Raw genomic sequence first — 23,366 nt, forward strand, 5'->3', positions numbered from 1 at the left:
AGACGTGATTGGGACTGGGGCAGCACCTCCGACTTCAACATTCGTTCGATGTAGGATTTTTGTTGATCTTGGCTCCACAATCGACAAAATTTTACCATTTGAGCATATCTCACCAAATACGTTCACCGTGACCGGGTGAGATGTCTTATTCTGGGTTTTTCATCTCCTACATGCACTATAATAATCGATAGCCCCGATTCAATTGTTCTGGTCAGTCTTGTTTGCATGAACAGTGAACAACTTCATCTATAAAAAACGGTCTTCAAGTGCGTGCCGAAGGGCGTGCCTCGAAGGAGATTTTTGGATTTTTTCAGTTTTAACCCTTTGTTACGGTCCGTTAGGAAAGCGCCTTTTTGGGTTCGATATGGAATCATATGGAGCTGTTTTCGGAAAATATTTCTTATTGATTTGCGGAGCATTCTAAACTACGACGTCATTTTTTTCATGATTCTTTCGTGATTCCTACTGATTTTCTCTCTCACGGCTTTGACGACTCCAGGAGCCGTTCCAAACATCAGATGACCGCTTTTTCTTATATTATTGAAAGTTCCCAATTCTCTGAACCGAACGAGTTTCTGATTGACCACTGATTTCCTGATATCAAGTTTTTTAGCGATCTCCAAAGTTCTCACCCCTTTTTCGCGCGCTCCATACTAGGAGTGTGGTATGGAAAAACGGTCACCATTACCTTCAAAGTTGGAATAATTGCATGAATTTTTCAGAAATAGTTTAAAACAAAAAAAATGAAGTGAAAAAATACTAGGGTGTGCAAATCAGACCGTGTTGCTGGCGCCAGAGCTTGCGCAAAGTTTGGGCGCTATAATTATTCCACACCCTGTAATCATTCTTATAACAACTTTAAAATCCTGAAAAATAGTCCAGGATTTTTTTAATTTGTCGAAAAACTTTCGAATGTACTAAGCAAGAATAAGGCTTCACTTTTGTAATAGACTGTATGTCCTAATCAGCTAATGCCTTTTCAAAAACTAAAAAATCGAAAATTCTAATATTTTTATTTTTTATTAAAAAGTTTCCATAAAAAGGTCTATCCAGTCCTTGTTGTCTTACTCTCCTCGTTTTCCGAATCAGCTCCAAAAATGTCAGCGTGTTCTTCCCCACCAACTGCAACGATCCCAGCAAGATCAGCAATCGAAGATGGCACATTCTAAAAGTTTTGAAAGTTATCAATAGCAGTTTCACAAAAGTACATGTTTCTAAAAACACAAAAGAAACTGTAAAAGTTTGAGCTAATTTTCCGTAGCTTTTATGCACGATATTAAAAATGTGTGAATTGATAAAATGTTTTTTATATTATGATAAACAATTTATCAGTTCACAAATTTTTTGTATCTGTCACAGGAAACGATATAACTCCGCTCAAAGTTGAAAGCTAGGGTGCCCGGTAATTTTGAAAAATCACCTGGTGGCTATTGTTGATCTTTGCTTCAGACGAAGCAGATGGAGCAAATCGGTACCCAGTTTCTGAGCTCTTAATGCTCACATTGATTTCAATGTCCACGTATCCTCTGGTTGATGTACGGCATGCTGAACATTTCAGATTTCGCTAGTTTTCTAAGTTAAGCATTTTGAGCACTTCTAGAAATATTTTTGGGTGATGTTGAATTTTACAAAAACTGGTGATGTTGAATTTTACAAAAATTTATGCCCGGAAAAAAACTTCTGTTTCCCTAGGTTTTAGAATTTTGAAAAAACGGAAACTTTTTCAATTACCGTATCTCCCATCAGCGTTCGCTGGCAACAATGGATCCACGAACTCAGCGTTCATTCTGCGTAGCTTAGCCATCATTTGCTGAACGATTGATGACGGTTCCGGTAGGAAACAATGCACTCGGCAGATGTGTCTGAAATTACACAAAACTCCAGAAGGAATAAAAACCAAAACTCACTTTCCGGGCTCCGTGGGAATCGGCAAAACGCCATAACCAATTACACAGTCTTTTCCAGAAGTATCCTTTGAGAAACAGTTTAGGACTAGGCGGGGCCCTAGAATCTTTTAACTTTGAAAATATGCAGGTAGCTCCCTCGGCACCTCTTATGTCCCCCCCTTGGAGGCTTATTCAGGCAAAAAAATTTAAAAGTGAAACTTACACATAAACGGACTGCTCCCCTTGAGACCACACTCAAATGGAAGATCAATGAATATCCGATTATCAGCTCCACGATAAGAGAATGAGGATAAAGCTACAGTATCCCCAGTTATGATTTTCCAGTCGCCAACAGCTACTGTATTCAGCTTGACGCATACGTTGGATTCTTCGGGAAACTGAAATCTTTATAGCTCGCTTCAAATTCAACATTTCCATCTCAAAAAAAGCAAACTGTAGACTATAGTCTATAGTTATTGAATTTTTCTACCATTCAGCATAGAAGGTAACCAGAATCCTTTGAAAATTCTCTTTGAAAAGTTAAAGTTGCTTACCTCTGTGATCCGAACGTTTCCATGAACCGTTAGCGAAACGGAATCTGACTTTTCCATTGGTATGTCAAATGTAAAGCGAAAAGTGTGTGTTACGTAAAGCGTTCTCCCTCGTCCAGGGTTGCCTAGGTGACAGCTGGAGAGAGATAGAGATAGAGATAGAGAGAGAGAGAGAGAGAGAGAGAGAGAGAGAGGAGACGCAGACAGAAAAAGGGACGTGTGCATGCTTTTCGCACACACACACGGGAGGCAGTTTAACGTGTGCATAATAGAGAAGGCGATTGGAAAATTCTCGAAAATCGAAAATCTGCGAAAATCAGAAATGGAGGAGATCGAAAATACTCAAAATACGAAAATTTGCGGATATTCGAAAAATCTTCAAATTCAGAATTTTTCTTGAAACTTTTAAGGAATTCAGAAACATTAATAAACTTTAAAGATACAATTTTTATCAATGATATAGCTCAATTTGCATCATACTTAAGTCATACTTTTTTCAGTTTCAGAGAATCTTGATTCTGAATTTCAGAATCCGTATTGAATCGATGTTGAATATTCATTGAAATATTACACAAAATATACAAACTTTTGAATTTCAGAGAAAAAAAGGAGCTGCAATTATTAAGATGGTTGTTGTTGAGCTCCTCCGATTGGAAGTTCTGGAACCATGCCAACGGCATCTTGGGCAACTCCACCAACAGTCTGAAATTAAGATGATTAAGAGTAAGAATTAGGGTAATTAAGAGTAATTAAGAGAGTAAAATTACCTGAACTGCACTACCAACTGCTGGGAGTACACCATCAACAACACCTTGGACAGCTCCCGTTCCTGTCTGAAAAATATTCATATTTCAAACTAATTATTCAGCTAATTATCGTTAATTACCTCGGCTATATTATGAACTGTATCCAGAGCAGTGTTCACAACTCCAGAGAGCATTTCATTTGGACGAGCAAATGAAATAGTGAAGAAGAAGAAGACAATGGAAAGAATTTTGAATTGAATGAACATTCTGGAACTTCAAATTCAATTTTAGAAAACTGAATGATTTCCAGCCAATATCTTTTCTTTTTTATACATAAAAAATTTAGTTCCAATTTTTAATTTCCCAGACAATAATATGTTTTTGTCTGAAAGTATAAATCTGAAAATCAGATTTCCTTGTTTGGATTGATCTCTGAAAATCTGAAAAAAAACTGAGAGATTAACACGAATATCTGTTTTTGCAGTTTTTTGATATAGGAACTGAAAATTTGTTTTGAGAAGACAGGCGTCCACTTTGAGCCAATTTATCTCAATTTCTGTGAAAGATATCCAAAAGTGATCAACTGATAAAATGTTCATCATATTGTCAGCCACTTTTTATCAGTGGACAATTTTTGATATCCTTTACAGTAAGCATGATAAATCGTCTCAAACTTAAGACACGTTCTCTGTAGAACTCAACATCAAGTCTATGGTATACTCTAAAAAAATTAAAAAACTTGACTTCGAGCTCAATTATCTCGGTTTCTATCAAAGACATGGAAACATGCTCAACTGATTTTATCATTTTATCACTTTTCGATATCTGTCACAGAAAAAGAGATAAATTGCTCAAAGTTTGGACTTTGGAACAAAAATACTTTGGAACAAGTTCCGAACTAGGTCAAGCTAGAGTTTCAAAAATGGCAATTTTGGAAAATGGCAAAATGCGTTATTCAATTTCAAACATCACAAGATATCAAGTAATAGAACCCAGGTCAAAAAAAAAACGCCAAAACCCTTCATTTTCAGGGATCAATAAAATTGAGTTAGTAGCATTCACGAGAAGAAAGATTCGGGTGCTCCAGCCTTTTTGCTCAACATCACCGACTTGAGAGCCTTCTCAAAATCATCGGCTCCCACACATTTTCGTTGCGATCGAAGTGCCATCATTCCAGCCTCGGTGCACACGGCTTTAATTTCGGCACCACTGATACTCTTCTCTTTTCCCAGGACTGATTCGTAGGTCACCGCTTTTTGAAGTGTCATTCCAGATGTGTGGATCTGGGAAAAAATTGAAATTTTGATTTTTCAATTTTGAATTTTTTTAAAATTTTGTCATTTAGAGAATTTTTCAGTATTTTTTGAATACAATTTTTGTTGTTTTTTGAGGATTTCTGAAAACGCTCGGCTTCATAAACAATGTGCAAAAAGTGTGAAAATATGATTTTCCCAAAAACAAGCCCCTCACGCACCCCAAAAATCTTCTGCCGAGTCTTCTCATCCGGCCGTGGCAACTCAATTTTCCGATCAATACGTCCAGGACGAATCAAGGCGGGGTCCAAAGAGTCAATACGGTTGGTGGCCATAATCACTTTGACATCTCCACGACTTTCAAATCCATCCAACTGATTCAACAACTCCAAAAGTGTCCGTTGAACTTCCTGCTCTCCACGTGAAGAAGTGTCGAATCGTTTCGTTCCAACTGCATCAATCTCATCGATGAAGACGATTGATGGCGCTTGATCTTTAGCCATTTGAAAGATTTGTCGAACCAAACGAGCTCCCTCTCCACTATTCTTCTGCACCAGGTCCGATCCAGTTGCTCGAATAAAAGTGGCTGATGTTGAATTGGCCACTGCCTTGGCAAGAAGCGTCTTTCCAGTTCCAGGTTCTCCATAAAGAATGACACCTTTAGGAGCAGTGATTCCCATCTCCTCATAGTATTCCGGATGGGTGAGTGGAAGTTCAACAGACTCTTTGAGCTCCTGAATCTGACTCTCACATCCTCCAATATCATCAAACGATTCTTTGGGGCACTTCTCCACTTTGTGTCCGCTGGCGTTGCTGTCAATTTTGTCGTCGAGAACTCCGACGATAGCTGTTGGCACCGTTTTGAACATTCCACCAGCTTTCACCATGACGAGGGCATTCAGACGGAGAAGATCCTTGTCAACTATGGAGAGGATGGGGATGTACCATTCGCGTTTCGATCCTTCGACCACTACGACCGCGTGCTTCTCATCATCAAAAAGTTCGTGGATTCTGGCGAGTGTTGTTGGAGTCCCACGAAGACTTTGGACCAGTTGCTGCTCTCGGCGTTTCTGTTGAGCCAATGGACGGCCAGTTCGGCTGTTTTGGCGGGAGATGTACTCTTTCTACAAAATCAATTTGAAAATCAGTTATCAGTAGATCAGTTATCAGTTAGAAGAAGTACAGTAAAGTCAAGTCAAGTGGAAGTTCAACAAGTTAGATGTCGACTAATTAAAGAAAGTTCAAGTCAATTTGAGTCAATTGAAGTCAAGCAAGTAAGCCAAAAATGTTAAAGAAACCTCAAGATAGTTGAAAAATGTTAAGTAAGAGTGGTTCAAAGAAACTTGAAAATTAACGAAATTTGATGATTAAATTAGTTCTAGTTAGGTTGAGTCAAGTTAAGTGAGTAAAATCACCTCCAACTGAAGATAGTCATGAATCCGATTCATCTTAAGAAGTCTCACAAGACACTGACGTCTCGGCGCCACCGTCGGCAACTTGTTCGCATTCTCGATGCCACGTCGTCCGCTCTTCACGGCGACCTTCATCGCGGCGTGTGTCGGCTTCTCACGCTTTTGTTGGGGCATCGCCATCTTGTTTCCCATGATTGGTTAGTTCTGCAACTAAACATTTTCTAAAAATCACATTTTGCCACTTCTTTGATTACTAGATAACAATCTAAAATAGCGAAAAGAGAACTGAAGAGAGTGGGATTCGAACCCACGCCCCCGAAGGGACTGGTGCCTTAAACCAGCGCCTTGGACCGCTCGGCCATCTCTCCACATTTTCGATGGAGACAAGAGGGCGTACACAAGAAAGTGGGTGGCGGGCGCCGGCGGCCAACAAGAGGAAGGGGCAATGCTCGTGGCGGCGTCACTTTCCCTCATGGCGCAACCGGTAACAACCCAACCTATGGTGCGGAGCCTCCCGGGTTCGATCCCTTGGTGTGTCAATTTTTTACTGGTTTTTACTTACCGAGTAGTTAGTTAAAAGGCTAGTAAGTAGTAGTTTTGTAAACTAAAGTGATCTTCGTGTCAAAAATTCCTCTTTTATCGATTGAGCTTATCTGCAACTTCAATCAATCCGGGGCAAGTTCACGTTAAAACAAGATGAAAAAAAGAATAATTTATTAAATTTTAAAAAGGTATCAACTCCAAGACTTATCAAGTTCTTCAAAATATGTATTAGTCATTTCACTAGTATTAAAAGTGATCTTCTTTCCAAATGTATCTTGTAATCTCAACGAATTGAAACTCTCTTCCATTGAATCCATCGGTCGAATTTGATTCTTGTTTCTTCTCACATCTATTCTTCTGATTTTCGCGATTATTCGCTCCAACTCGGCTCGATATTTTGGGTTATGGTGGTAGATCACGAATGGGGTCACAAGAGCGTACCTGAAAAAATTGATGATGGTCTAAAGAAAAAAAAATTAAATACTTACACTAAACAAATTGTGTCAAAGATTACTGTATTCAGATTCATCCAGGACCTTGAAATGTCCAGATTATCAATGAGTAGGCAGATGGGACCACTGATTTGGAAAAACTCGATACTGAGAGCCAATTGATTGAAGAACTGGAATTTTTGAATTTTTTCAAATTGAATCCGAAATTATGAAAAAACTTACAAACGAAAATCGAATATTCTCAGATATCTGAAACCGCTGTGCCAATGAATAACCCCCGCCGTCGGTTCGATTACTTTGGTAGTAATAGTTTCGATTCACCAAGAAGTTTATATGGTTTCCCTGAAACTTTTCAAAATAAAAATCGTCCTAATAACTACCTAAAACTCACCAAGTAAGCTAAGCCACTCAACAAAATGAACACACAAGCATGTGGGATGGTGCTGGTAGCTGAAAAAAAATTGATAAAATAAAAAAAAGAACTGAAGAGAGTGGGATTCGAACCCACGCCCCCGAAGGGACTGGTGCCTTAAACCAGCGCCTTGGACCGCTCGGCCATCTCTCCACATTTATTTCTAGGACGCGAGTGCGTGGATAAGAGAGGAGGTGGCGGGCGCCGCTGGTCGGCTGTGAGGGGGAGCAGGGGCGTCATCGTTACCTGTGGCACCCATGGCGCAACCGGCGATAACTCTGACTATGGATATAATCCTCAGAAGTTCGATTCAGACAAGTGCTAATTTTTTTTTAAATTTTTGCTTTACCCTATAACATCAAAAAACAAGCCGGATACTTGACTTTAAACAGTTTTCTAAACAGTAAACAGTTTTCGCAAACTCACCTTCATGAAAATTGATTGCCGAAATGAAAGCAATTGAGTAGATAATCCAAAGAATCACAAAAACAAGCCATTTTCTTTGATTTCTCTCATAATCCATAAGAAAGTAGGTGGCAAACCATCTCTCGGCAACAAATGCAGATAGGCAATAGAACCCAGGGAAACAGAAAAGAGCGCGAAGAAGGGAAATCGTGTAGAAGACATCGTTATGGAGATTGTAACCTGAAAATCAAAAATAGATTAATAGGAAACTAAACATTATAAAAACCCAAAAATCCAAAACCCCTTATTTTATAAGACCAACTTAAACAAAACTTGTTTTTTTGTACTTTGACCTATTTTAGACAGATTTTCCTTTAAGAAAATGCAAGAAATTCGAAGAAAAACGGTGAAAAGCAAAGCAAAAGAGCCAAAAACGCCTCCCCTGCTTGTCAAGTGGGCGGAGCCTAGGCACACGCAAAACATAGTGAACCCGGGAAGTGTCGGCCGCTCGTCTACCCTACCCTTATAATTCACCTCGCCTTCTCTAAATGAATTGGCGGTGCGTTCGTCTCTTCTTCCGGTTTAGATAGATCTCAGTCTCTCGTGTAAGCACTTAGTAGAACTCACTCCGCAAGAAACCCACCCATTCATTTGAAAGTGTCTCTTTCTTGAAGAATTCTTAACGGAATGGGAGCTCCCGTGTGGATTGAATCGCATAACCGTTGATTGGTTGATTCAAGACGAAAGCTCGTGAATGATGCCACGGTCCCAGAGCTCCCTCGAAACATCGAGGTTCACCCCCGCCCTCGCCGAATGGAAGTAACCTCGTCATCTGACTGATGGACTCTTCCGTTGGCTTGAATACGTCGGGACTACTGGTCACTATGATAGGACGCAGGCCTCACCTAGGGAAACAACAAAACGTAGGAAAACACAGTAGGATTAAAGTAATAAGAAAAAAATAAAGAGCAAGCACCGCCGATAGGAACTCCGCTTGTTAGGAGATTCCATTTTTTGCGAAATTTTGGGTTCGGGTACTAGCAAGGGCAGTGTAGATCAGTGGCGGAATAGACGTTGCGAGAATCCAAAAAAGGAACAAAATTCAAAAAACAGTGTAACAACCTATTTTTATTGGTATTATTGATGTAAAAAGTCCAGACTTAAAGTTTTGACTTAAAGTTTTGAATTTCTCGATTTAGATTCACTATTATGCACTTTCAAAGTCATTACCCTTCCCAGCGAAACTTCAAAAAAAAGATTCACCACTCGTAGGAGTTGAACCCGGGAGAGTGCTCCTCATAGTTTGAGGCGCTCCTCATAGTTTGAGTTTTCAAACATAAATTTAGGGTCCCTCTTCCAAATTTTAACAGTTACCTGCGGAAAAATCCATTATCAACAGCAATTTCTGTGCTAGACACATCAAATGTCCCAGAACGCACGGTAGATAAATAGCATGATGGATTTTCTGAGTGTTAGTCACAAACTGACCAGTACGGATGTCGATGTAGACATTGAGCAAGTAGTAGAATAATCTGGAAATTTAAAAATGCTGTTTATCTGTGAGTCCAGATGTCCGCGGAAACTCACACAGTGAAAATAAGGATCACTTGGAGGTAGAAAACAGTTAGATATGCAGGATAGGACCCCTCGAGGATTGAGTGGGTCTTGTTGAAATACTTGATATACATGGAGTGTTCTGGAAAATCTCAAGAAAAATCTGAGAGCATTTTATAAAATAAGAGATCAGCAATGAATAAATAAAAAGAAGAAAAAACAATATATTTCAAGCTCTAAACATCATTCTTTTTTCAGAAAACTCGGTCATTAATGTCCAATTTTTAGAAAAGAAATAATTAAAGCGTATTTTCTGACCGAACAGCTGAAAATGAATCAAAAAAGATTGTCTTGTGACGTCTAGACAATTTCATAGGGAAAATTTAGAAGTTTTCAGGTGGAAATTTCTAGAAAAGATGCTGAACTACACGAAATTGATACTTTTAGCTTTTTTTTGGGAGGGGGAATTTTTTGAAAATCTCTTGTTTTTTTGAAAAGTGCGTGTTTTCGAGCAGAGCACAGAAACTCAAAACTAAAACTCAAAAAATCAAAATATTCTGATATTGCTGAATTCCGAAAATTTTGGAATTTCTTAAAATACTTGAGATTTGAGAATATTCGAAGTTTCTAATATTTTGAACTTTCAAAGTTTTCAAATCTCCTTAATCTTTTAGAAGTAGAAGTTTTTCAACTTTGGGAACATTTTCGAAAATCTTGAATGTGATTTTTCATATATTTAAGAATTTTGTGACTTTTTGAAGTTTTCGAATTTCGAAAGTTTTTGAATATTCTGAGATTTAAAAAAAAAAAAAAATTCCTGAAAAATTGAATTTGTAGATTATTGGTTTTTCTATGATTTTCGATTTTTGAGTTTTTTTCAATTTATTTTTTGAAAAAATAGAAAAACATTTTTGTTAAAAACTTTTTGTGTGTGTGTGTGTCTGTGTGTGGTCATCTATCTTCCACATCAACGCATATTTGGAGTTTCATAATTTAAAAGTCGAAAATCATATTTTGGAAAAGGTCTAGATGAAATTTTAGAATTAAATTTTCCACTTCGAGAATTGTTTCTTTTTTTTGAAATACTCATTTTTGGATATTTTTTGAACAATTTTGAATTTAATTAAGCTTAGTTTACTAGAAAAAATCCAACACAAAATGCTCTGAAAATTATGAATCCAGAAAAATTCAAACTATTTATAATACTACAAGCAAGCTGTTTTATATATAAGGAAGATCTTCCTTATATTAAATTCTTCCTTATATTATAAGTTATATATAAAACGCTAGAGATGTCTGTTGGGCCTGTTGTCACGCTGTGGACTTTTGAAAGCTCAAAAATAAACATACCGCAAAACCTGTATTAGAAGGGCCTTCTATTGTTCCATCGTACCTCCGGAGGGCCCTTCTATTACAGGGGCCCTTCAATTAGAGGGGGCCCTTCTATTTTTCAGGCCAGTTTTTCCGAAATTTTGCATCGGAAATTCGACGAAGTTTTGTTCGAAATTCATAAAAATCTGCCAATTTTACCAAAATTTAGCAAGATTTTCATTGAAAAATATAGTTTCAAAAAATTTCTATTAAAATGTGGAGTTCCTGGGATATTTTCCACTGAAAAAGTACGGAAGGCCTTTCTTTTACAGGGAGCCATTCTATTTTTTTCAAGCCCCGCTCGGAGGGCCCTTCTATTAGAGGGGCCCTTCTAATACAGGTTTTACGGTAGATTACATGTCCCCTTAAGACAAAGTAATGAACAAAGCGACGAACCAGTAAAATAACTAGATTGAATCGCGCCGAAGGCGCGCCAGCCCGCTGATTGAAGCGCCGAAGACGCGGCGAACAGATGGCTGGTTTATAATATTTTTGTATCATGTTTGAATCATTTGAGGCCAAATGTTTAGTTTCTCTAATTTCAATAAGTTGTCGAGGAATTTGAAAAAAAAAGCGCTGAAAAAGAATAGTGTTTTCTATGTTGGCGTGTGATTTTTGGGTTGATGAATGACTATAACAAAGAAGTAACAAAAGAAAAATATTTTCAAAACATGAAACACAGAAAGTATCAGAGCATGCAAAAAACCAAAGTTCTGCTCATAAAAAATGTAATGAATCAATTGAGCTAGATTTTAAAGAACTCCCCCTTTTTTGCTCTTCTAGCTCAATTATCTCGGCTCCTATAAGAGCTATCAAAAACTTATCAACTGATAAAAAATTGGTAATACGATGGCGAACATTTTGTCATTTGAAAGATGGTTGATATCTCTTACAAAAATCGACATATTTAACCATTTTTTGAAAAAACACTTCTAGGAAGTTCTGAATCAGCATTATTCCACAAAAAATTACGGTTTGACTCCTAGAAAATGTCTAAACCATAGGTTTGTTTGAATTGTCTTCTGCTAAACAAAAAGGAGACAATTTCCTTTTTTCCAGAAATCCAGAAATTCCAGTCGTCTAGTCATGGAATTTAATCAATTACAGCGTGCGTAAGTCTATGACTGTTATGACGATCAAGAAAGCGAACAAAGAACAGTTTTTGCTGATTATTTAGGAGAGAATTCGAAACGTTTTCAAGTAATTTTTCCAATTTTTTTTGAATGAACCGTATTTTTTCCCTTTTTTAGACATAATTTTATTTTTCAGCTAGACATTTGAATTTTTTCAGAATGCCAATCTCAAAATACTCAAATTGTCTATAAATAAGCATTGAAACACCTGTCATATTTATTTACCCTAAAGGTGTGAAATCGAAGAAAAAAATCATCGTTTTTTCGGGAATTCGATTTCTTTCGTTCTAAATTAAATTTCTGGTTTCCGAGTATAAATCAAAAATGTAGGGATTTTGGTTGGAGCTTGATCTAACACATTTATCACCAAAATATCACTAATTTTTAGAAAATTGAGAGTTTCAGGATTTTAGAACTCCAGAATTTCAGAATTTCAGAAGTTCAGAACCTCAAAATTACAGTATCTCAGATATCCAAATATTCAAAATCTAGAAGTTTCAGAATTTTGGAATCTCATTATCTCAGAATCTCAGAATCATAGAATTTCAGAATTTCGGAATTTCAGAATTTCAAAATTCAGAATTTCAGAATTTCAAAATCTCACAATCTCACAATCTCACAATCTCAAAATCCCAGAATCTCAGATGTTCTGTGAAGGAAATTAATTCAAAATCTCAGAGCCTCAGAATTTTTAAATTTTTGAATCTTAGAATCTCAGAATCTCCAAAAATCAAACCTTCAAAAGTATTGAAATTTGAAAAATATCAAATTTTTTCATGATTGACTAGGTTCCTCAAGATTAGGGAAAATATGAAGTTTGAAAATCAAACAATTAAAAATTCAGAATCTCAAAATTCTAAATTTTTGGGATCGATTTTTTATCATAATGTTCTTAGAAAGAAATTAATTATGAGAAATGGGTACAAGAGCTTGCTTTTTTTGGCAGTAGGAAATGAGATTTTTTCAGAAATTTTTTCCCAAAAAATCAAAATATTCTAGAAAATTATGCAACAAAAAACAAGTTCCCACGGTATGATCAATGCTATAAATATCTTTAAAACGCTTCCAAGATCAGACCACAAAAAATTTTTGAACCTTCAAAAATTGGTTTTTTGGCTCCGAGTGGGAGCCAAAATTTGATTGATTAGACGGCTGCTGTACACTTCCTGCTATCATAATCAGAAATCGACAAGTGATTGGTTTATTTTTCTACTCAAAACCAAAAAATATTAGACAGGATTGGTATCAACATGCTTATCAAAGAAGCAAAAAAGGTTTGGTTCAAGCGGGAGTCGAACCCCGTTGCTAGATTTCTGGTCGTCTGCACCACCCACTACACCACACATGCGCGTCTCGCTGGCACCTTCTTTGTCGTATTTGAATTGTCGGCCGTTCGAAAAAAAAATTTATTTTGATTCACGCGGGACGGATATGCCACACCAAAAGTTTAAACATAAATAAGTAGAAAATTCAAGAAAGTTATAGAAAAAAAAGACTTGCACCAATTTTTTGTTGACAGGGAAAGAGAAAAGTGGGAAAGCATATAGACGAGGCAGCTCTTGTTCTCACGAAAGAGAAAAAAACAGAAAAAAAGCAATTTTAAGCAGAATAACGGAAAACGACTCCTTGATTGGGTTCCAGTTCGACTTCTTTTCCACCAAAATCGACGGTTTGACGGGCGTAGAAAGCTTCACAATTTGATGTGGCCGTAACGATCTGGAAGTTTCGAAATTGGAGATTTTTAGATTTTGATTCAAGGAATTCTAGATTTTGAATTTCAGGTTTTCAGAATCCAATTATTGTTCAAAACTGGATTTCTAAAGTTTTCTGAACATCTCGATATTTAAGAATACCCGAAAGTTTCAAATTTCCAAAATTTTCAAATTTCCGAATTTTCGTATATTTTTTAGTTTTCAAACTTTTTGATGGTTCCAATATTCTCAAATTCTAAGATTCGAAGATTTTAAGATTTGAAAGTTCTACGATTCTCAAACTCTCACTGTAGATTTCTGAAGCTTCTCATTATTGGGAAGATCTGTCAATGGCAGCTTGACTGGGTGTTCAGCAAAGTTCAGAGCGGCAACGTAGATCTGAAATTGAAATTTTTTAGAATTTCAGTTTTCAGAGCTTAGAACATCTTGAGAATTCTAGATTTCTAAAAAAACTCACATTTCCAGTTGTTCGATTCTCAAAATTATTGAATCTCGTAACAGTGAATGCTCCATCGACCAACCGTCCAATCAGAGTGGTTCCCGTCTTCAGTGCATCCTCTCTCTGTCTCAATTTCGCTAATTTCGCAAATATTTTCAGTGTACTCTGTGGTTCAGAGTACTGTCGTTTCCAATTGATATTCGCCACGTCGATATTCGAAGGAACCGGTGGACTGATGGCTGATGTAAAACCGCCATTCAATGAATCATCCCATTGCATGGCTCCTCTTTGTGGTGGGACACGAGAATCGTTTGCCAGATTTCTCATTCCAATTTCTTCTCCGTAGTAGATGTTATTGGTTCCGGGAAGGACCATTTGGAGCATCATGAGGAGTTGAGCATGAGGTCGAGATCCAACTCGGGAGGCCAAACGAGCGAGGTCTGGGGAACCGAACTGCAAAATTAGTATTAGCTTGAAGGGTCTTGGGGTTAAAAAATTTTTGTAGGTCAAACTTGTAATCGTGTAGCTCAGTCGGTACAAGACCCTAAGTATTTTGTTTACAAGGCCTCTCGTTAAGAGGTGCCTACCACTAGAAATTTGATGCTAATTATCTCGACTACCATAACAGATACCAAAAACTGGTCAATTAATAAAATGTGTAAAATTGAATTTTATACATTTCGTTAGCTGACAACTGTTTGATATATTTTACAGAACCCGAGATAATATGCCTTAAGTTTGAACCTAATTATCTCGGTTCTTGTAAAAGTTATCAAAAAGTGACAATTGATAAAACTTATGAAATTAAATTTTACTTATTTTATCAGGTGATTACTTTTAGATATCTCTTACAACAACCGAGATAATTAGGATCAAAAACATTTTGTCCAATGATTACTCTCGGTCGGGGGTGTGGTTGTTTGGGCCCAGTTATCTCGGTTCCTATGGAAATGATGAAAAAATTGTTACTTGATAAAATGTTTATGACATTATGATAAACAATTTATCAGTTGACAACTTTTTGATATCTTTCATAGGAACCGAGATAAATTGACTCAAATTTAAACGTTAGGATTCCCTTCCAAAGGTAAAATGCGAACGGGTCCGTTACGGACGCTTTGCGTTCGCGCGCGGTTGAAATAGGAACCGCATACGGACCGCACGCGAACCGTTTTCAGTAAATAGCAGTACATTATTCGGATTGATCCGTATCCTGCCCGTTTGCGAGCTCCGTATCCGATCCGATTGCGAATCATGACCAAACGGATCCGTTTGCGAACTCAATAAAACATTTGATTGAATCACCTGTGTCTGTTTTAGGTTTACGGTAAGCTCAAAAAAGTCAACATTGAAATGATAAAACTTTCAAAATTTCGTTCGAAAACTCACTCTCCAATGCGGCCAAACTTGTTCATTCAACGAATGGAACAACAAGACATCCGAAAGGATCTCATGAACACACGTCGCAACGGATCCCTCATTCTTATGGCAGATTTCTGAAACTCAATTAGATTTTTTGGGATTACTGTACTCAATATTCTTACTCGTATCCTTCTCAACTTCTCCCAACTCATAGTTGATTACTGTATCCATGCCGGCCTTTGCCATTCGCTTCTTGTCCTTCTCTTTGGCTTCTTCTCGGGTTGAGAATAATGCGCTGAAAAAACAGCATGTTCAAGTGTGCCCGGTTGGTATAGTAGGTACTGCAGACGACTCGACTCGCCAGTGGTCCAAATCTTTTTTGATTTTCATACCGTACCCAAAAACTCACACTTTCTTCCCCTTGGCAATTGTACTCTCATTCGAGTAGGTATCCACGTGGAATCGAATATCCCTGATGACGTCATAAATTGCATTCCATTCTGGCTCCGTTCCGTTTGGCGTACGTGCCAAGTACTCAATTCCAAGCAACTCGAATCCATCAATTCCTCGATCTATCCAGCTGGACAAGGCGTTGAACATGTGCTCACGGAGATTGCTGTTTTGCCAGTTTAGAACCGCCGATTTTGCGTTTCCTGGAACAAAGCGTTTATGGTTGGGTTTGGAACAATAAGTTTTTGAAAATTGGCGCCAAAAATATTTTGACACGAACAAACCAGAGCCGTGTTAATGATTACCTTTCTCATGAAGATAAAAGAGATTCTTGTGCTCTGCGAAAAAGTTGGAATCGGCTGCCTTGCTGACCCATGTGTAGAATTGCGAATAATTGGCATTTGGAGTTTTCGAAGCAGATGCAGAATTCAAAAACCATTCGTGTTCCAGAGAAGTGGTAGCGATTGGAATGGAGATGATGATTTTCATTTCTTTCTCATGAATCTTCTCGATCAACTCATCAGCCTTCTGATTCACACCAAGTTTCGGGTCCATCTGACTGAAACTTCTCACCGCTGTCTTCTCATCATCCGATATTAAGAACGGTGATGGCCACACAGTTTGAACTCCTGACTTCCTTAATTGATCTAAGCGGTCAATCAGACCTTCAACGTCTCCGACGCCATCGCCATCTGAATCTTGGAACGATGGGATCCATACATGGTAGGCTACTGCTGTCTGCCACCAGTTGGGCTTCTCACGGACGATGCATGCTGGGGAGAGACAGACAAGGAGAATGGCCGCGGCGAAAAGAGCTAACCATATGAGCCAGAATAAGATGAATAGGACGGTTCTGGAAAAAAAATTGTTTGGACCAATTATGGCTCCAGTTCTAATGAATACATTCCCTTTTGTTACTTGGCTTGGTTCCAATTAATTTTGAACCCACGCGTACATAGTCAAACAACGGGGTACACAGTATTGTACTCTATTTGACCTACTGATTACGCATAGAAGATCAAACAGTAGTAACGTTGATCTTTTGAAAAGGGTTGGGTGTAATTAGGTCAGAGATTATAGGAGATTGTCTAGTCATTTCAATATTTCTCAGTTTCTATAAAAGATATAAAAAACAATCAACTTATAAAATGTTGGGATGATATCATCATCATTTTATCAGCTGACCCGTTTTTAATATCTCTCATAAGTGATGTTCTGAAAGGAAATAATGCAAATGTGAAGTTTCAAAAAAATCTCATCTCTCACCTTATAAATTTCCAACATGGATCATTTCTGAACTCTTCTAACTCCTCTTCACTCAATCCAATTTGATCGGGATTTTTGGGTCTCGCCACGACTGGTGGCCGTTCCCATGGCTTCTGTGGAGCCGGCTCTTCTGGATCCGGTCGTTTCTCTTTGAGCATTATGTGTTCTGGGACGACGGGATTTCCGGATACCGCACTGATATAGCTTTCGGTTTTATTACCACGATCCACTTCGTAGAATCTGAAAATTCGAAGATTTTGAGAAGATTTTGAAATGGTCTGTAATCTAAGAATCTTAGAATTTTCGGATGTTAAAAACTTTGAATCTCAGAATCCCAGAATCTCAGAATCTCAGAATCCCAGAATCTCAAAATCTCAGAATCTTACTAGGGAGTTGTCTCCAAGTTACACTTCATGGCCTATAAAATTAGAAAGCCCATAAAATTCTGATTCGGAATATGTTTTCTGTTTTTTTTCGCAAAAACAGAAAACACATTCCCAATCAGAATTTTATGGGCTTTCTTATGATATATGGGCTTTCTAATGATATGGTCATGAAGTGTAACTTGGAGACGACTCCAGATAGTTCCCTAGTTAAGATTTTAGCATCTTAGATTCTCCGAATTTTAGAATCTTAAAATCTTGGTATCTTGGAAGTTCAAAATTCCAGAATTGCGAAATTTCCAAGAACCTAAAAGTTCCGAAAAATGAATCAGATTTTCTTTGAAATTCAGTTTCTTTAAAAATAGGAAAATCCCCAAACTTTGGATGAAAAATCCGAAAATTCACAGGTTTTAAGAAATTTGAAAATTTCAGGAATTTCAAAAAAGTCCCGAGAAATTCAGAAATTTCAATAAAAATGCAGAATCTCATAATCTCTGTTCATTGAAACAAAGACTTTATCCCAATGGTTTTTGTTCTATCTATTGAAATGGGCGGAGCCTACAAGTCTAGCCATCACTATCAATTCATCACTTCACTTCTTTTTCTCTTCAGAAAATTCCATAGCCAAAAAGTACATCGACCTAGATCATTCATCTCTTCTTTTTTTCTTTTTTATCTAATGTTTATCGTACTAACCTTGGTGTTTTGCCCTCGGGACCCGGCATTAGCCGGTCGGTGGCGTCCATCGTTGATTCTGCAAAAAAGAAGACGTTTTTATTGGAATTTAGATTTTTTTTTTTCAAATTGGGGAATTCAAAAAACAATTAAGAATCTGGAAGGATTGTAAAAAATAGAGGGAAAATGAGAAAAGGGGATTTTAAGAACGATTCCATCTAACCGAAAAAATAGAACATCTTTCTAGGAGAGTTTAGAGAAAAAGATTGGGAAAAAATGTTTCTTGCAGAATAGACAACAAGAAAACAAAAAAAGATGAGGAGAAGAGAATTGACATCTTTGCTCTCGATTCTCCCTTTTTCTTCTTTTTTTGTTCCTGGAAAAGGCAGGAAAAGTAGTAGAAGAAGAAGAAGTCGTTTGGAGAAGAAGAGGAAGAAGAACTAGGAGTACAAGAAAAAAACGTAAAGAAACGGAGAAGAATAAAAGTAGTGAAAATGGAAATTCGAGAAGGCCAGGGACTCCATTTTCCGGCGATCTATTCAAATAGAAGTTTAGAATTTGAAGTTCTGAGAGTCTTAGAATTTAAGAATTTCAGAATCTCAGAATCTCAGAATCTCAGAATCTCAGAATCTCAGAATCTCAGAATCTCAGAATCTCAGAATCTCAGAATCTCAGAATCTCAGAATCTCAGAATCTCAGAATCTCAGAATCTCAGAATCTCAGAATCTCAGAATTTCAGAATCTCAACAGTTCAGAATTTCAGAATTGCCGAATTTCTGAATTTCAGGATTTCAGGATTTCAGAATTTCAGAATTTCAGAATTCCCATATTTACGAATTTTAGAATTCTCGAATTTCTGGATATCTGAAATTCTGTACCTCCGAATTTCAGATGGAAATTAACAAATTGAAAATTCAGATTTTTCGGAAACTTGGAATATTGTGAAAAATCGAACATTTGGAAAATCGAAAAATTTTTTTAAATCGATCATTTCAAAAAAATCGAAAATTTGGAATTTCCGAAAATTTGGAAATTTAAACTCAAAGTTTCAGAATTTCAGACCCAGAATTTTGACCAAAATTTGAAAAATAAATACTTTGAGCTCCTGCAGAAATTTTCGAAATTCCGGATTTATCGCAAAAACAAAACAGAAATTCCTGAAAAATCTTTTTTAAAAAAGCCGAATTCCAGAGATGAAAACCTAGAATTCAGAAATTCTGAGTGAATCCTATGCGAAAAATCGACATATTCGAAAAAAAAATCAGAAATTGCCAGAAATTTCTCAAAAAATTTCGCAAATTTCTAAGCTTTATCTGAAAATGCTGGAAGAAAAAGTAACGGAATGAATAAAGGCGGAAGAGGAAAAGAATAGAGAATTAGATGAGCATCCAAGCTAATGAATATGGGATTATGTTTGTGTGTGTGTGTCAAAATGAGAAAATGCTCGTTGTGTGGTCCGGAGGGAGGGGGGAAGCTGGAGAGCTAAAGATGAGCAATGATGGGAAAATTTTCTAGGAGATGGGGAGTAAGAGGAAAGAAGATTTAGGATTTATTAATATTCATTGAATAAACAATAACGGTTATAAAAGAGAGAACGATAGAAGTATGGGAAAATGAAGGGAGAGGAAGTCAGGAAAAAGTTCTTGAAGCAAATTTACGGGGGAAGGTCAAGTGTGGATTTACGAGGTTATGAGGAGGCCTGGGTTTAGAACTACTGTAGGTCAAGTATAGATTTTTTTAAAAATTAGTTTGAATGATTTGAAAAATAAGAAATTTTTTGGTGTTTTGAGATTCTAATATTCTGAAGTACCTAAGATTTTAGGATCTTGTGATTTTCTGAAATCAGATTTTTTTTCGGAACTTCAAAAAGGAAAATCTATCCAGCTTGTGGTTTTCATTTGGTCAGTACTGTATCAATTCCAAAACAAACATGAGCAATCCTCCTAGGTGCGAATAGCGGCACTTGAGTTTCAAAGAGAAACCTTTTCAAGTGGTTTCATTGATTTTGATGTATACCGAAAAGTTAGTTTGAGTCGTTGAAAAATTGGCGGAGGTAACTTGATATTTTCAAATTTTTAGTGTTCGACGAGAAGAAAAAGAAGATAAATTTTGAAAATTGTGTAAAAATCTGGAGGAACCATCAATCAACACTGATGTTACACGAGATATCAATTTTGCAACATTTTGACAAGAAAAATCGGGGAATTCGAAAAAGTTTAAAAATTGTTTTTCGAAAATCTCAAAAATCTGAAATTTAAGGATAATTGACATTTTTAAGTTTGGTGATAATTTGTGAACGAGTATTAAAAAAACTTTTTTCAAGAAACCTAAAATTTTGAAAATCAGGAAAGTTCAAAAATATTCTAGAAGTTTTCAAAAACTTCAGAAGCTCGAAAATGAGAAATTTAATTTTTTTCAGAAATTCAGAAATTCAGAAATTCAGAAATTCAGAAATTCAGAAATTCAGAAATTCAGAAATTCAGAAATTCAGAAATTCAGAAATTCAGAAATTCAGAAATTCAGAAATTCAGAAATTCAGAAATTCAGAAATTCAGAAATTCAGAAATTCAGAAATTCAGAAATTCAGAAATTCAGAAATTCAGAAATTCAGAAATTCAGAAATTCAGAAATTCAGAAATTCAGAAATTCAGAAATTCAGAAATTCAGAAATTCAGAAATTCTGAAATTCAGAAATTCAGAAATTCAGAAATTCAGAAATTCAGAAATTCAGAAATTCAGAAATTCAGAAATTCAGAATATCGAGACTTTTAAACTATGAATTCCTCAAATAAAACTGTCTTTCTTTTCAGAAAAAAATTTTTGGCTGCAAAAAATTGGAAAAGACTACGAATCCCTCAACATACACACAATATTTGTTGACGAACCTCAGGAGAAGCGAGAGAGTATAGAATCTAGGTGAGACGCAGAGAAAGAGAGAAGAATTTGAATGGAGACGTGTGTTGCGAAAATGGGAGGAGAGAGTGTATGGGTAGGAGAGACGCAGAGGAAGTTGGTTGAAGGGATGAAAAGAGAAAAAGAAAAAGAAGAAGAAAACAAAACAATAACTACTGGGGAAAATTTTTGTGTTGGTGTCGGTATTTTTGGAGAAAGTGTGAAGGTCAATTCAGGTAGAGAGTATGGGAAGAGGAGAGGGTGCTAGAGAAAACAGATAGGATCTTGGAATCTTGAAATCCCAGATTCTGAAGTATTGAGAGCCTTAGGTTCTGGGATTCAAAGATTCTGAGATTCTTCAAATTTCTAAATCTTGGAATGTCAGAATCTTGGAATTTTAGAATTTTGGAATCTTAGGATCTGAGGTTCTAAATTTTAAGATTTTCAAAGTTTTGGAATCTAAATTCAGAATCTCAGAATCGAAATTCCCAAACATTTGAAATTTAAAGATTTCTAGTTTTCAAGATTTCTGTGGTTCCATATATCCAGATGTCCAAAATTTCGAACATTCCCTATTTCTTTGTCTCCGTGGGAATCTAATAATCATCTAAAGTGACACGAAACGACAGATGGACAGAAGGGATGAAACCTTCAATATAAATTTAGTAGTCTGACATTTGGCTTAATGGAAAAAAGAGTAAAAAGGAAAAGAGAGAGAGAGAGAGAGAGAGAGAGAGAGAGAGAGAGAGAGAGAGAGAGAGGGAGAGAGAGAGAGAGGGAGAGAGATTGGAGGGGATTAAGCTGGATGGATTTATAGTTTTTAGTGGGAAAAGCTTTGGAGTTTTATTAGTCTGCATTTTTGCGTAGGGGTATTTACACATAAATTTACCTTGTCGATACCATAAACTCTTCATGTTTTCTAATAGTAGGAACTTTCGATCGTTTAACTTGCTCATCCTCGTTTTCCGAGCGAAAAGTGTCACTAAAACACATGGGCGATCATCATTTCAAACTCAATTTACGGCCCCCTTGGCTCGCTGTTTTACTCTCGTTTTCTCATTGGAAAATGAAGGAGAGAAGGGGAGAAAACAGATGGCCCTCTGTCATAACCTTCCGTTATTACATTTTTTATTGGAAAAAAGATTTGGGCAGGTTGAAGATGAAAAAAGGAAAATCCGGATAGACAAAACGACAGACGAGTCTCAGAAAGCAATAAATTCAGAAATTGAGAAACTCAGAAATTCGTAAATTCAGAAATTCAGAAATACAGAAATTCAGAAATTCAGAAACTCAGAAATACTGAAATTAAGAAATCCAGAAATTCAAAAGTTTGAAAATCTTTTTCCTACAAGTTTCGGACTCCGAACGTACGAGAACCAAACACAAAAAGATTATAATAATATACAATAAAGCGATTAAAAATTGTTTGACGAACTCCTTTTGATCTCTCTCGTTCCGCCCCATAACTGTCTCCACTTGTTTATATTATGCGTTTTGCAATAAATTTGTTTATTGAGTTTACCTTTTTGTCTCTGTGCTTCTCTCTCTCTCTCTCTCTCTCTCTCTCTCTCCCTATTGAAATCCACTATTTTGAATGTTTGCATCAATTAAAATTGCGTGTTTATGTCCAAATTTGTACATTTATTCGTGTTCAATGAAGCAGAAAAATATGGGTCTTGGAAGGAAAAGAAATCGGAGAAGACGGAAATTCGACAGGTGTTCCCTTCTAAGGTTCCGTTTCAAATTTTTCATTTATGAAATCACGTGAAATTTGACACTTTTGATTAATCAAATTGCTCAAAAATAATTTTTTTCTCACGGAAAATAATCATCAAAATAGTCAAACGTTTCAAAATCGAAAAAAAAGTGAATCGTCAAAATAGTCGAACGTGGCAAATGAAAAATAGTGGAAATCATATTTCGTCAAAAGTGTTAAATGCTTCAAGAAGAGTCGGAAGTGTCGGATAACTTCGAAAGTTACGAAAAATAATCAGTAGTACCCTCAAACAGGCTGATTACAACGCTATTATTATTCTCCGGAAAGTCCAGAATCCTGAATCCTGAATCCAGAATCCAGAATCTGGAATCCGGAATCCGAAATCCGGAATCCGGAATACGGAATACGGAATACGGAATCCGGAATACGGAATACGGAATACGGAATACGGAACCCAGAATCCTAAATCGGGAATCCGGAATCCGGAATCCGGAATCCGGAATCCGGAATCTTGAATCCGGAACCCAGAATCCAGTAACCGGAATCCGGAATCCGGAATCCGGAATCCGGAACCCAGAATCCAGTATCCGGAATACGGAATCCGGAATCCGGAACCCAGAATCCAGTATCCGGAATACGGAATCCGGAATCCGGAATCCGGAATCCGGAAGCAGGACATCTCTGCTTCTCACTACTATACCACATTTCGTTGTTTCACACTTTCACCTATTCGCATAAAAATCATCTTCGAC

General features: G+C 36.9%; 6 protein-coding genes and 2 non-coding genes across 8 annotated transcripts; all 8 read right to left on the bottom strand.

Moving 5' to 3' along the window:
• Window positions 1-1,045: 1,045 nt before the first annotated feature.
• Window positions 1,046-2,497, bottom strand: Cbr-mksr-1 (the record flags this gene model as incomplete). The annotated part of the gene is made up of 6 exons (XM_002646589.1): window positions 1,046-1,165; window positions 1,421-1,545; window positions 1,732-1,862; window positions 1,908-2,004; window positions 2,110-2,284; window positions 2,441-2,497. The coding sequence occupies 6 exons, from the start codon at window positions 2,495-2,497 to the stop codon at window positions 1,046-1,048; spliced, it is 705 nt and encodes a 234-aa protein (XP_002646635.1).
• A 561-nt stretch (window positions 2,498-3,058) lies between these two features.
• CBG11068 lies at window positions 3,059-3,449 on the bottom strand (the record flags this gene model as incomplete). The annotated part of the gene is made up of 3 exons (XM_002646590.1): window positions 3,059-3,139; window positions 3,205-3,270; window positions 3,324-3,449. 3 exons carry the CDS (start codon window positions 3,447-3,449, stop codon window positions 3,059-3,061), a joined length of 273 nt encoding a protein of 90 aa, XP_002646636.1.
• A 792-nt stretch (window positions 3,450-4,241) lies between these two features.
• Window positions 4,242-6,040, bottom strand: CBG11069 (the record flags this gene model as incomplete). Its single annotated transcript, XM_002646591.1, has 3 exons — window positions 4,242-4,466; window positions 4,658-5,560; window positions 5,852-6,040. 3 exons carry the CDS (start codon window positions 6,038-6,040, stop codon window positions 4,242-4,244), a joined length of 1,317 nt encoding a protein of 438 aa, XP_002646637.1.
• A 94-nt stretch (window positions 6,041-6,134) lies between these two features.
• Window positions 6,135-6,216, bottom strand: CBG28983. The gene has a single exon. It is a non-coding gene (tRNA).
• Window positions 6,217-6,582: 366 nt separating this feature from the next.
• Window positions 6,583-9,348, bottom strand: Cbr-sre-13 (the record flags this gene model as incomplete). Its single annotated transcript, XM_045241983.1, has 7 exons — window positions 6,583-6,832; window positions 6,880-7,013; window positions 7,066-7,185; window positions 7,235-7,293; window positions 7,682-7,900; window positions 9,035-9,192; window positions 9,248-9,348. The coding sequence occupies 7 exons, from the start codon at window positions 9,346-9,348 to the stop codon at window positions 6,583-6,585; spliced, it is 1,041 nt and encodes a 346-aa protein (XP_045094439.1).
• On the bottom strand, window positions 7,327-7,408 carry CBG28444. Its single transcript has one exon. It is a non-coding gene (tRNA).
• Window positions 9,349-13,317: 3,969 nt separating the features above from the next.
• Window positions 13,318-18,076, bottom strand: Cbr-atgp-2 (the record flags this gene model as incomplete). Its single annotated transcript, XM_045241984.1, has 9 exons — window positions 13,318-13,434; window positions 13,719-13,808; window positions 13,888-14,322; window positions 15,259-15,365; window positions 15,414-15,526; window positions 15,641-15,884; window positions 15,987-16,534; window positions 16,948-17,240; window positions 18,023-18,076. The coding sequence occupies 9 exons, from the start codon at window positions 18,074-18,076 to the stop codon at window positions 13,318-13,320; spliced, it is 2,001 nt and encodes a 666-aa protein (XP_045094440.1).
• Window positions 18,077-22,912: 4,836 nt separating this feature from the next.
• Window positions 22,913-23,293, bottom strand: CBG11072 (the record flags this gene model as incomplete). Its single annotated transcript, XM_002646594.1, has 1 exon — window positions 22,913-23,293. One exon carries the CDS (start codon window positions 23,291-23,293, stop codon window positions 22,913-22,915), a length of 381 nt encoding a protein of 126 aa, XP_002646640.1.
• Window positions 23,294-23,366: the final 73 nt, after the last annotated feature.

This window comes from Caenorhabditis briggsae, assembly GCF_000004555.2.
Source record: "Caenorhabditis briggsae complete genome, chrII, whole genome shotgun sequence".
NCBI lineage: Eukaryota > Metazoa > Nematoda > Chromadorea > Rhabditida > Rhabditidae > Caenorhabditis > Caenorhabditis briggsae.